Here is a 12,081-nt window from a genome sequence, read left to right on the forward strand (position 1 = left end):
AGCGTCGCACCCGTGTGATCAGAAAATTACTAAGTCAGTGTGCAGCGCCTGAGAGCTAGGCGTCACACTGTATAGTGTGGCGCCTAGCTCCTAGGCGTTGCACTAGTGCAGCGCCTAGCTCCCAGGCGTTGCACTAGTGCAGCGCCTGAGAGCTAGGCGCCACGGGTCAGCCGCGTGAAATAGTTTCACGGACAGTTCATTCTGTGATTTGATTTCGTTTATAGGTCAAATTTGTCAAATTTGCCCCCAACCAACTCAACTCCCTGGCGATGATGAGTGGCATCCATCCATCCATCCATCATCCATGATGGCACCACCGCCGACGGCGACCGAGCGAGCGGTGCTGAGTCAAACGAGAATAGTCGCCCGTGCGTGCCGTAGGCCCTCCTACCCCCGACCGTCACCGGCGATCGGCGCCCGCGTCGAAACAGCCGCACCGCTCTATCCATCTATCTATCTGTCCGGATCACGTCTCCACCCGACGACAACGACGACGAACCTGGGATCGGGATCGGATTTCCGTGCCGTGCGTCTGTGTTGACCCCTGCCCATCCATGGGGACGTACAGGAACACCCCTGCCTTTTGTCTCTCCGCACGCATTGACCCTGCTCCTCGCGTAAAGCAAAACGCGGGATGGGACGGGGTGTGATTTGACCCCCTACTACGCTTTTGGCCTCCTAGATCCCCCCTTAAAAAACACTCTACCATGATCTCCTTTTTCGTACGCCGAGGTTCGACGTAATAAGTTGACCAAAACCTAAAATGCTGGTCTAGGAATAAGAAATCACTTTGTACAAATGTCTATGCCGCAGCATAGGCGTTCGCTGCGGCGTCGGTTCAGTCGACGATCGCCTATCACGAAGTCGGAGTCGTTTGCCCAGAGAGTAGGGATGGCGATGATGCCTCTAGGGGTATGGCCCTCTTTTTGGAGTGAGGTGTGTGGGTTTCTTACGTGTGCCGCTCAGCGGTTACGCTCGGTTCTTCGTATTAACTGGGTAATTTGGTTTTTGCTAATTAACTGAACAACTCTTTTCTTCTTAATGAATGCAAGATAACTGTCATTTTGAAAGAAAAAAAAAAGAAATCCGCTTTTAAATTATTTTCGCTTTTGGACCTCACTTGGATTTACCTTGTTTCACTCTCGCTACTCGTACGCTGCGGCATATGCACCGATCCATCCTGCCTTTGAAAAATGGCCGACTATCATTTGCCCTTCCTCCAAGAATATATTTCGTCCTCACCAACAACGGTTTATCCACATCCTTCACGACCGGCACTTGGATACTTAGCCATCCTCTACCCACCGCCTTCCCTAACCTCTCCTCCCACTCTACCAAAACCATAATCCTAGTCTATCAGATCATGCTCGATGGTTTACTATCTAACCCGAGGAGCCACTTAGCGGGAGTGGCCTCCGTAGAATTGGATGTTGGTTGCTCTTTGTTGCGGGATTTTGGCACAAACGACTCCGGGGATGATCACTTCCCACCCACGGGACCCTTTTCTCCACCAAGAACACCTACTATTCTCGGAAGATTATCACATCAATATTTGTAGAAAATTTAAGAGTGCCACAAGCAACTAAATGGAAGATTTAGGCAGCAAAAGAATCTACGCATAAAGCACTTATATAGTAGTAATAATAAAAGCTAACCCGAAGAGGAAAGTAGAGAAGTCTCCGAAGACACGCCTCATTGCCTTGCGCTTGGTGGATGGGTTGGGATTACAATGTAAACTCCACATCTTTGTTGGAGATCATTAAGGTTGTGGTGATAGGTTGTGATGAAGGTGAACGCCTCACCCCTCGTCGGTGCAGAGACATGAATGAGTGATAGCGGTGCTCAATAAGAGATAAGGATGGGAAGTGTGGTGCTAAGAAAACGTCATTTGGTGACAACTCGATTAGACAATAGAATCATAACTCAAACACATTTATATTGGACTCATAGTTTTCAAACTCATGTGGGAATACAAGTACTTACTACAAAAGTTCTTGTAAAAATTAAACACTAGTATTCCTTGATGTATACAAACTTTGTTTACGTGTGGTCTTTATTAGCACCTTGAAAACAAGATGAGCAGTATAACATAAAACTATATACATTTGCTCCATATATTATAAAACACAAAAAGTACGTAAAGTATGCCTTAAAACAAATACGAAAAATATGACTTTTCCTTTTCTTTCATAAAAAACTTACCCGAAAATGAAAGTAGAGAAGTCGTCGAAGGGGCGCCTCCTTGCCGTGCTCTTGGCGAATGGATTGGGATTACAAGGTAAACTCCACAACTTTTGTTGGAGATCGCCGAGGGCGTGGCTATGGGTTGAAGATGGAGGTGAACGCCTCACCCCTCGTCGGTGCAGAGACATAAATGAGCAAGAGAGCGAGAGTGTTGCTCAAGAAGAGATGACGATGGCCAAGTGTGGTGCTGACGAAACATCGTTTTGAGGGTGACAGCTGGAATAGACAGTGGAGTTGTCACTCAAATACATTTCTCTAGACTCATATTTTGAGTAGTAGAACTATTCACCATATAAAATATTGTACTAGAAAACAAGATATTGATATTTTTTTTTTATCAACACGGTCATCTTTTCATGTGGTCTTTATCAGCAACTAAAAAACAGAAAGAGTATTATAACACAAAACTATACACTTTTTTGTCAAAATATTATGGAACGCAACAAAATCCCGGAAAACGTTTGAAAACAAATAAATAGTGCACTTTTCTTTTACATTTAAATGGTCTCTGACACGTTTTTTTGTGTGTAGATGGTATCTGACACGTTGGGCCCACATGTAAGCCCAACCCGCAAAACATCCGACGCCGTGTAATCTTCTCCGGCCGATGAGGAGAGTGAGACGATCCACTCGCCGGCAGAGGATAGGCAGCATCGCACGACGGCCATGTCGTCCTCGCCTCTGACCGCCACGCCCACCCCTCTCCTTCCCGCCAAGTCCAAGAGCCCGCCGTCGCACCACCCGCTCCTCCCCCACCTCCCGCACTGCACGAGCCTCCGGGCGCTCGCCCAGCTCCACGCCGCCGCCGTCAAGTCCGGCCTGGGCGCGTACCCGGCCTTCGTCACCAGGCTCCTCACGCTCTGCACCGAGCTGGGCGCGGCCCCGGCGCACCTCGAGTACGCACGGCAGGTGTTCGACAGAATCCCCAGCCCCGGGGACGTCGTCTGGTACAACACGCTGCTGCGCGGGTACGCGCGCTCGGCCGACGGCGCCGCCCCGCACGCCGAGGCGACGCGGGTGTTCGTGCGGATGCTGGAGGAGGGCGTTGCGCCGGACACGTACACGTTCGTGTCGCTGCTCAAGGCGTGCGCGGCGGGGCGGGCCGGGGAGGAGGGCCGGCAGGCGCACGGCGTGGCCGTCAAGACAGGCGCCGCGGACCACGAGTACGTCCTGCCCACGCTGATCAACATGTACGCCGAGTGCGGGGACACGCGGTCGGCGCATGCCATGTTTGGCAGGGTGCCGGACGGGGACTGCGTGGTCTCGTACAATGCAATGATCACCGCCGCTGTGAGGAGCAGCCGGCCCGGGGACGCGCTGGTGCTGTTCCGGGAGATGCAGGCCAAGGGGCTCAAGCCGACGCCCGTGACGTTGACCAGCGTGCTCTCGGCGTGCGCACTACTGGGAGCATTGGAGCTGGGGAGGTGGATCCACGAGTATGTCAGGAAGGCAGGGCTTGACTCCCTCGTGAAGGTCAACACTGCGCTGATCGACATGTATGGGAAGTGCGGGAGCTTGGAGGATGCCATCGGTGTGTTCCAGGGTATGGAATCAATAGACAGGCAAGCATGGTCCGTGATGATCGTGGCGTATGCTAACCACAGCTACGGCAGGGAGGCCATTTCGCTGTTCGAAGAGATGAAGAAGCAAGGGATAAAGCCGGATGCTGTTACATTCCTGGGCCTGCTCTATGCCTGTAGCCATTCTGGCATGGTGAGCGAAGGGCTACAATACTTCGACAGCATGAGGGAGTATGGTATCGTTCCTGGGATAAAGCACTACGGTTGCGTGACTGATTTGCTAGCCCGATCAGGTCAGCTTGAAAAGGCTTACAAGTTCATTGATGAGCTACCAATAAAGCCCACCGCCATCTTATGGAGGACGTTGCTTTCTGCCTGTGGAAGCCATGGAGCTGTTGATCTTGGAAAACGTGTCTTTGAGAGGATTCTTGAGCTGGATGATACTCATGGTGGTGACTATGTAATATACTCGAACTTGTGCGCCAACACTGGGGAATGGGAAGAAATGAACAGGGTAAGGAAGCTGATGAATGAAAAGGGGGTGGTAAAGGTGCCTGGCTGTAGCTCAATTGAGATAGATAACAGGGTTCATGAGTTCTTCGCAGGAGATGCAAGACACCCACATGCACGCCGAATGGTTGATCAAGTGATTGAGCAGCTAAAACTTGTTGGTTATGTCCCTAATACGTCCCAGGTCTTCCATGTTGAAATGGGCGAGGAGGAGAAGGCCACAAGCCTAAGATACCACAGTGAGAAGCTGGCGATTTCTTTCGGGCTTCTAAATACATCTCCAGGAACTACTCTCCGTGTTGTTAAGAACCTTCGTGTATGTCCAGATTGTCATTCGATGGCAAAGCTTGTCTCTATGCTCTTTAATAGGCAGATCATACTCAGAGATCTAAATCGTTTCCACCACTTTGAGGATGGGGTCTGCTCTTGTGGAGACTACTGGTAGATTTTACAAACACAATTTTTGTACCACAATGTTCTATCCTTGTTGTGTCCATTCAGGTATGATCAACTTGTATATGCATGCAAAACTAACAGATAATTGAAGACTATTTTCAAATACTGATGGCCCTGAACATTAATAACTATCCCATGTTTGTTACTGGATCTGTACTGTTTAGTCATACCAGTAGCCAAACCATAACTTCCTGACTGCCTGGGTCGCATGTTTTACCATGATCCTTGCAGAGCATTATATCTGTTATAGGTACTGCATTAGTGTATGCAAATGATCTCCTACGTTATTGTAAAGATTCTAAAATAAGGAACTCTATTAAAGATGTAACCTGTTTGATAGGAAGTTGCCATGTGCATCATATTCTATGGCTGTGAGCTAATATATACTGTAAGAGTCTATGGGCAGATTGCAGTACTGCTTCTTAGCATGAATGTAATTGATAGCTAACATGGGAGTCTGTATGCAGTTTATAGTTCTTTCAGAGCTGTAACAATCCCTGATATTTTCTTCTCTTTTGTTTTTCTTGTTCTCTCTGTTCCTGTTTCATCAGTGGCGCTTAAACTTGGTTGTACCCAACTATTTATTTCCTCTTTTCAATGGAAAGATGTAACAACACTTGTGGTGTCCAGGAAAAAAAAGTTTCTTAGTTGCAATTTTTTTCTTGCCAAATCATAATTTGTATTAGCTTGTAAAAGTTGTTTAGTCAATTTGACGATCATACTATAGTCACCTTATTTATTGTTCATTGAACGATATTCCCACTTTTTGAATTATTAAATGCATTTCTTTGGTAGTTTGAAGTCTTACTGCAAATGCAGTTCGTACAAGTCATGGTACGGAGTTTGGGTTCAGGGACACCTTTTCTGCAAATTCTATAGAGGCTGTAAGTGAACTCTGCATTTTGCACATACCTTGCAAACTTGTCAGTTAATGGATATCCCACTCATTTTTACCATTTTCACATCCCCACTTGATGATGCACAACAGCAAATTAAAATCTTTTCCTGCCACCTTCTTTTCATATTACTAACATATTATGCCACACCCATAAGCCCAAATAGGTGATTCTCATGATGTTAGTTTGTTCATTTCATGATTGTTTTCACTCAGTTCCCCGAAGTTCATATTTTCCTGATGTATAATGATAAAACCATGCCATCTGGACCTTAAAATGTTATTAATATTATTTTATTGTTAGCACTATCACTCTTGCCCATGGAAAGAGAGAAAAGCAGATGTTTTGTCACTTTATTGTATGAATAAAGTTGGTACGCATTCTACAGATTAGCCTGATGATTTGCTCCAAATGACCAGATCCATGCTAGCAATGCAGATCAGCATCGTGCCCTGCTGTGGAGTTAGATCATATCTTACATGGGATAATTATCAGATAATAGAAGTAGTCGTAATGTTAAAATGTTTCCAAGGAAAGGAAAATACCAATAGTTGTTTGGTACACAACTCTGCCCCTCGAACTGGAAGGTCATCAGCCTGACAAAAGCAACATGAAGTCTCAGGTTGTGAATAAGTAGTTGTTTCTACAATATGGTTGAGCCTTCGATCCTCAATAGCCCAAATTGTTAGAAAAAATGTGGATAGCGCAAATAAGCTGTAAAGCAGAGTCACATGGGCTCTGTTCATTCTACGAAAGATGGTGTCATGACACCGAAAACACATATAAATGTGTCTAGTCAACAGTACCTTAGTTAATTGGCAATGAAATTTGAAATAGTCTGGCTGCTCCATTCCAGCATTGGAGGTTAAAATGTTGCAAGATTTTGACTGCAATGCAGATTCAACAAATCTTGATGACATATCTGGTAGGACCATCAGACCATCTGCATATCTTTATCTCTGTATGATGCTAGATTTTTTTACCTGATTTACTGGCAACATTGGCTATGTAAGTTGGTATTGCATGAGTTGATTGGTTCCACTTGTACCTATTCAGGTGAAACTGGAGCATGGTCTGTAGTCTACTTGTATAGTACCACTGTTACAATCACATCCCATGGTTGAGTTCATTGTGTCTGTAGCATTTCTGGGAAGGGGATTTTGTGATTTTTTTTTTGTGCTCACTAGAACTCATAGGAGATTAGGACACATGCAAAACTTTTTGGTAAACCTAATCTTCTACTGAATGAAATCAACACTTCATCATATACTGTGCCTTTAAGGTTCAGGTTGGTCATATATCTCTTTCTTGCATGTGCTGTCCTAATAAAACTCGTGTATCGCCTACCAGTACATGTCTAAGAATAGTCATAACTGAATTAGATCTCAGACCCCATGTTCCTGCTACCAGCACAGAATAGTGTATCAGTTCGGTCTTCGGTATCATCATTCCAATGTTATGTCATAAATAGGGCAGCAAACCACGTTGTTTAGATGACTGAAATGAATGCTTGCCAAATCAGCCACCATTTATACATCCGGAGATATGTTTAGATTGCCGTGCTTCATTTAACTTGGTAGACTGACCTTGCCGTATGAACATGACAATGCAGTAGGTTACCTGCTATCTTGGTGGATTTGATTATCACATAACTTTGTCTGCACCTTCATGCGTGGTTACTTAAATAACGAGGTAAGAACGCCATCAGCTCTCTTTATCAATTATTCTAGGGCAAGTTGCATGTTTTACTTGGTCCAACAGCTGGTTTTGTCATATCCATAGCCACATTTCCTTTTTCCTCCTCCATTATCTGCAAATATGTTCAGTATTTGCCTCGTTAACATACGCCAGCTTGTCATTAACTCAACCCATCAATGATGAAAAGGTCAGTTATGCCATGCTGCATGGCCACTAAGTTTCATGTGTTTTATTTCGACTTCTTGTAGCTATGTTCTTCAGTCGTACCATACATGTTCTTGCCACCATACATACAGTTCCTGTCGCTGTTGCCTGTCTCTGAAAATTAGTTGACATACTGTATTATATACTTGATAGACTTTGAAACAGTACACCGTAATCTTTCAGTTGTCTGAGCTTAGTGTGTTGCTGTGTGTGACAAGGTCAAGCTGCAAAATTCACATGGGTTGGGTGAAACCATGAAGCCGTCTTGTTCGAGCGGATTGCGGAAAGGAACCCCGGCCTGCCTGGAGCCAGCAAAGATGAAGGGTGGAAGAAGCTTCTTGCACTTTGAGTTGATCAACCAACGAGTAAAAGAAACCCCTCTTTGCAGCTGGAACCCATGAACGGTACTTGCTTTTTATTAATTCCTCTCTGACCAATCGTTATCAAATGCGTTTGTGCCATTACTGTTCATAATTTGGTGGTACCCTAGCTAGAATCTTACTTACTTTATTGTCTATGTTCTTTTTTCATTACTTGCTCCGTCCTCTGTTTTTGTAGCTTCCTTTTTCGACAAGGACATCCATATCCTTTTGAAATGGAGCTCTTTGGCAGTGTTTGATATCTGAGCTGCCAGATGGCATGATATTATGTACTTTTTATAAATCCCCAGGGTTCATATGTTTAACACTTTGGGTTATTTAGTTTAGCCGAACAGTCGTCTTTTAAACCTTTACAGAGAAAAACAGTGATACACTCCCTCTTTTCCCACTTTTAGCAGTGGTCCTAAGTCCTGCCAACTAATTCTGAACTGAATTCTGACATAGCATGGCCCCTCAACTAACTGCATCCCAGATCGATCCAACTAATAACTACACCAAGTTTTTGCGGAAGCCACACCGCCAAATTAGCGCATTATTTTCGTATGATTATGTAGGACTAGTAGACTGTTAAACAATTGTTTCTTGAAATGAGGAAGGAACAGGTAAAGAACACTGAAATGATTCTTTGCCTTTCAGTTGAGTTCTGTAACGCAAATCTACCAATCCATTGTTATTTCATTTGTTTCCGAAAAATAAAGATTACAGTATATACCAAATGTGTGCATTTTTACCCTTTCTCACGGCACAAAGGCAGCAAACAGTTACAAATTGCAGTATTGCCGTCTGCCACGTATCAGTACATCGGCGGTGGAGGCGCGTACATCGGCGGTGGCGACGATTGCCCGTGCGCAGCACACTGTGCCGGCGGCCGGTGGAGGAACTCGATGCACTGCTCGCCAGGCCGCTGGTCGGGGCGTCCGGCGATGCAGTTCTGCCGGTCGTCGATGTGGGGCACCTCGAGGCACCGGTGCGGCTCGCCGCAGAAGAAGTTGTGGGAGTAGGTGAAGTTCTTGAGGTTTGGCAGCGCGCAGATGCTCTCGGGGATCTCGCCGGCGAGCATGTTGTTCGCGACGTTGAGCTGCTCGAGGGCGCGCATGTTGCCGATGGTGTCCGGCAGCTTGCCGACGATGCCGTTGGAGCTGAGGTCGAGCACCGTGAGCTTGTCCAGCTTGCCGATCTCCGGCGGGATGCAGGAGGAGATGCCGCTGTTGAGGAGGATCAGCTCGTTGAGTGTCCCGGCCATGTCGCCGATGCTGCTGGGCAGGCACCCCCCGACCCGCGGCAGGTTGGCCAGCACGATCACCGACGCCGTGGAGCTGCTGAAGTTGGCCGGCAGCGTGAACTCGAAGTTGTTGTTGTTGATGAAGAGCGCGTCGATCTTCTTCTCGAAGATGGCCGCCGGCACCTCGCCGCAGAAGTTGTTAAACCTTCAGAGACGCCATGGACAGACAGTGAGTTGTTAAACCTCTGTGAAGTGCGGTGCAGGACCGGAGGTGCAGATGATGATGATGATGATGATGCGTGCGTACCTGATGTCGACGTACTGGACGTTGGGGAGGCAGAGGAGCTGAGAGGGGAAGTTGCCGGTGAGCTGGTTGTTGCTGACGTCGATCTCGTGGAGGAGGTGGAGGGAGCGGAGCGCGTCCGGGAGCGCGCCGCAGAAGCGGTTGGAGTTGAGGTGGAAGACGGCGAGGTCGGAGAGCAGGCCCAGCTCCTCCGGCAGCGTGCCGGCCAGGTCGCCGTGGTTGAGGTCCACGGAGGCCACGGTGCGCGCGCACGGGTCGTCGGGCGCCGTCGCGCAGTAGACGCCGTAGTAGCTGCACACGTCGGGGCCGCACCAGTTCTTGGTCAGGTTCTTGGGGTCGTCCGTGATGGCCTTCTTCAGCGCCTGCAGCGCCACGTACGCCTTCTCCAGCCGCGAGTTGTTCGTCGCCGGCGCCGCGGCTGGCGGCGCCATGCTCGGCGCCCCCACCGGCTGCGACGCCGCCAGCAGCAGCGGCGACGCCACCACCACCAGCGCCAGGAGCACCGCCGCCGTCGACCCCATCATCGCCATAGGTAATGGAATGTCTGCTGCTTCTTTTCTTGGAATTTGTGTTCTAGTATATGTCCTGCCGTGCGTTCAATTCGGCTTATATAGCCGGCCGGCGCCTTTCTCCGCTTGTTATTCCTTGGGTGTTCGTTGGTGGCGAGTGCATCGTTTGTTCATGGCCTCTATGTTTCTTTCTTTCTCTCTCTCTCTCTTTGTTTAATGATGATGTCCGGGGTATCATTGGCGCGCATCCATGCAAATGCAAAATAAAACCAAAAGCTTCGGTTGACCGCTTCGTTTTCGTTTTCGCGACGCGATTTTGTTCATACCGCGGATTTTGGGAGTGGGTGATGGGTGATCGTCCGTGTTTTTCCTACCTAGTAAATTGACTTTGGCTGTCGTGTGCCTTTGTACCCGACTCCTTGGCCCCGAGGGCACGGTCAAAGACAGACTGATTGATGCCTGCACTCAGTGACAAAACCCCACTGACCGTTTTCTTCAGAGTTAGTGGCGCCAACAGAGCGTATAGATAAATCGTTTTTGCATTTTGTTATTGGTGGAATGCACGTTGGTAAGATGCCTTCTCTTTATGAAGTTCTGCGTTTCCTTATTGCTCATAAAACTCTTTGTCTGCTATTGCTTAGCCTCATTCATTAATCCCTCTTGCTTATGGCCCATCGTGTTTGTTAATGGAAATCTCACCAATTCACAACGTCATTTCCTCGCAATGATGTTGATCTATCTATCTATCTCGCCGGTGTTGATTATATGTGCTAATCATCTTCTTTTAGTGCTGAATCAAATGATGACCTGCCCAGGAAAAGGAAAAGTATCAGTACTACTTCTATTATATATTTTTTTAGAAAAGGGGGATGACCCCCGGCCTCTGCATCTGAAAGATGCATGCGGCCATTTTATTGATTATTCTCGACGACCTTACAAAGTAGTACAATAATATGCCTGAATCCGCCATCTTGGCAACATATGCCGCTACTCCTATCCATATGATGAAGGGGTGCAAGCTGGGCCACATACCCAGGCCTCTCACCTAAGCCTAACATCTAAAGCTGGAAGCCCCGACCGAGCCACATACCGGGTCCGGGGCACAATCCAGTCCGACGCACTGACATGTGTCGTTGCCACCATCTTCCACTTGTCCATCTTCAGAGCAGATTGAGGTACCAACCTTGGCAGGTTCCTCCGCCATCGACGCCACCATGACGCCAAATGACGACCACCACCTATGCCAGTCCATCTCCAAGCCGAAGGAGTGCTACCACAAGAGGAAGACCGGCGGTAGAATAGATGAAACGTTGCACACATTGCCGCCGCCAAACACCTCACACGCACCGCAAAGCGCCCACCGTGATTCCGGGAACCCGAGGCGACGCCTTCAAGAAGGAGCACGACGAGGGTACGACGCCGTCGCCCACAAGGGGAACTAGAGCTTTCGCCCAAAAGAAGAGCACAGTGAAAGATGGGAGCGGACCTCGACAAGGCCTCCAAGAAGGGAACCGACGCCCAGCAAAGGCGCCGCCATTGTCGTGGCCTCCGCCGACGGCCAAGGGTTTCCCCCGGTCCCGCCCCCATCCCATCCACTCGGCCAAAGACCTGGCCAGAGGAGCGCACGCAGCTGAAGAAGGCGTTCGACTTCATCGAAGCAGGCACGCCGGGTGACGGGGCACCCCGACCCACTGTAGTAGACGTCCACCGAGACCTCGCCGCCCGCACGGCCGAAGTCGCGGACCACCAACACCCACGGCCGTCGCCCGCCAAAGAGGCAACACCGTCCACACCGCCCGAGGCCGCCGCCCCGGCATCCACCCACCGCACACATCCCGTCAAAACATGGAGAACGACCCGCATCGCCGCCATTAGGGAGCACCACACCGCGAACACCCAAGCCGGGCAAGACGAGGCAAGGCCACGCTGGCCAGATCCGGTGGATCCGGCGAACCCCGGCCCACCAGCCGCCAGATCGGAGATGGCCCCGATCCCAGGGCCGAGGCGGCCGGATCTGACTGGCGGAGCCGTCCCCGGCGACCAGGCGCGGGGCGACAACGCCGGCGGCAGCCGCCGCAGAGGGCCGGCCTCGGCGGCCACCAGGGAGCAGGGGAAGCGGGCGGCAGCGCCCGATGCGG

General features: G+C 49.0%; 2 protein-coding genes across 2 annotated transcripts; one reads left to right on the forward strand and one right to left on the reverse strand.

Moving 5' to 3' along the window:
• Positions 1-2,801: 2,801 nt before the first annotated feature.
• LOC123123175 (pentatricopeptide repeat-containing protein At2g02980, chloroplastic-like) lies at positions 2,802-8,151 on the forward strand. The gene has a single exon (XM_044543641.1). It carries the CDS (start codon positions 2,911-2,913, stop codon positions 4,717-4,719), a length of 1,809 nt encoding a protein of 602 aa, XP_044399576.1. The 5' UTR covers positions 2,802-2,910; the 3' UTR covers positions 4,720-8,151.
• A 398-nt stretch (positions 8,152-8,549) lies between these two features.
• On the reverse strand, positions 8,550-10,125 carry LOC123123176 (leucine-rich repeat extensin-like protein 6). Its single transcript, XM_044543642.1, has 2 exons — positions 9,438-10,125; positions 8,550-9,335 (listed from the first exon to the last, which is right to left on the reverse strand). The coding sequence occupies exons 1-2, from the start codon at positions 9,962-9,964 to the stop codon at positions 8,702-8,704; spliced, it is 1,161 nt and encodes a 386-aa protein (XP_044399577.1). The 5' UTR covers positions 9,965-10,125; the 3' UTR covers positions 8,550-8,701.
• Positions 10,126-12,081: the final 1,956 nt, after the last annotated feature.

Source organism: Triticum aestivum, chromosome 5D (assembly GCF_018294505.1).
Source record: "Triticum aestivum cultivar Chinese Spring chromosome 5D, IWGSC CS RefSeq v2.1, whole genome shotgun sequence".
Classification (NCBI taxonomy): domain Eukaryota; kingdom Viridiplantae; phylum Streptophyta; class Magnoliopsida; order Poales; family Poaceae; genus Triticum; species Triticum aestivum.

Bases quoted from the DNA above. Each gene is read 5' to 3' on its own strand.
- LOC123123175 (XM_044543641.1), top strand. From the start codon at position 2,911: ATGTCGTCCTCGCCTCTGACCGCCACGCCCACCCCTCTCCTTCCCGCC.
- LOC123123176 (XM_044543642.1), bottom strand. From the start codon at position 9,964: ATGGCGATGATGGGGTCGACGGCGGCGGTGCTCCTGGCGCTGGTGGTG. The intron at 9,336-9,437 runs GTACGCACGCAT...GCGTCTCTGAAG, and splicing joins GTCCAGTACGTCGACATCAG to GTTTAACAACTTCTGCGGCG.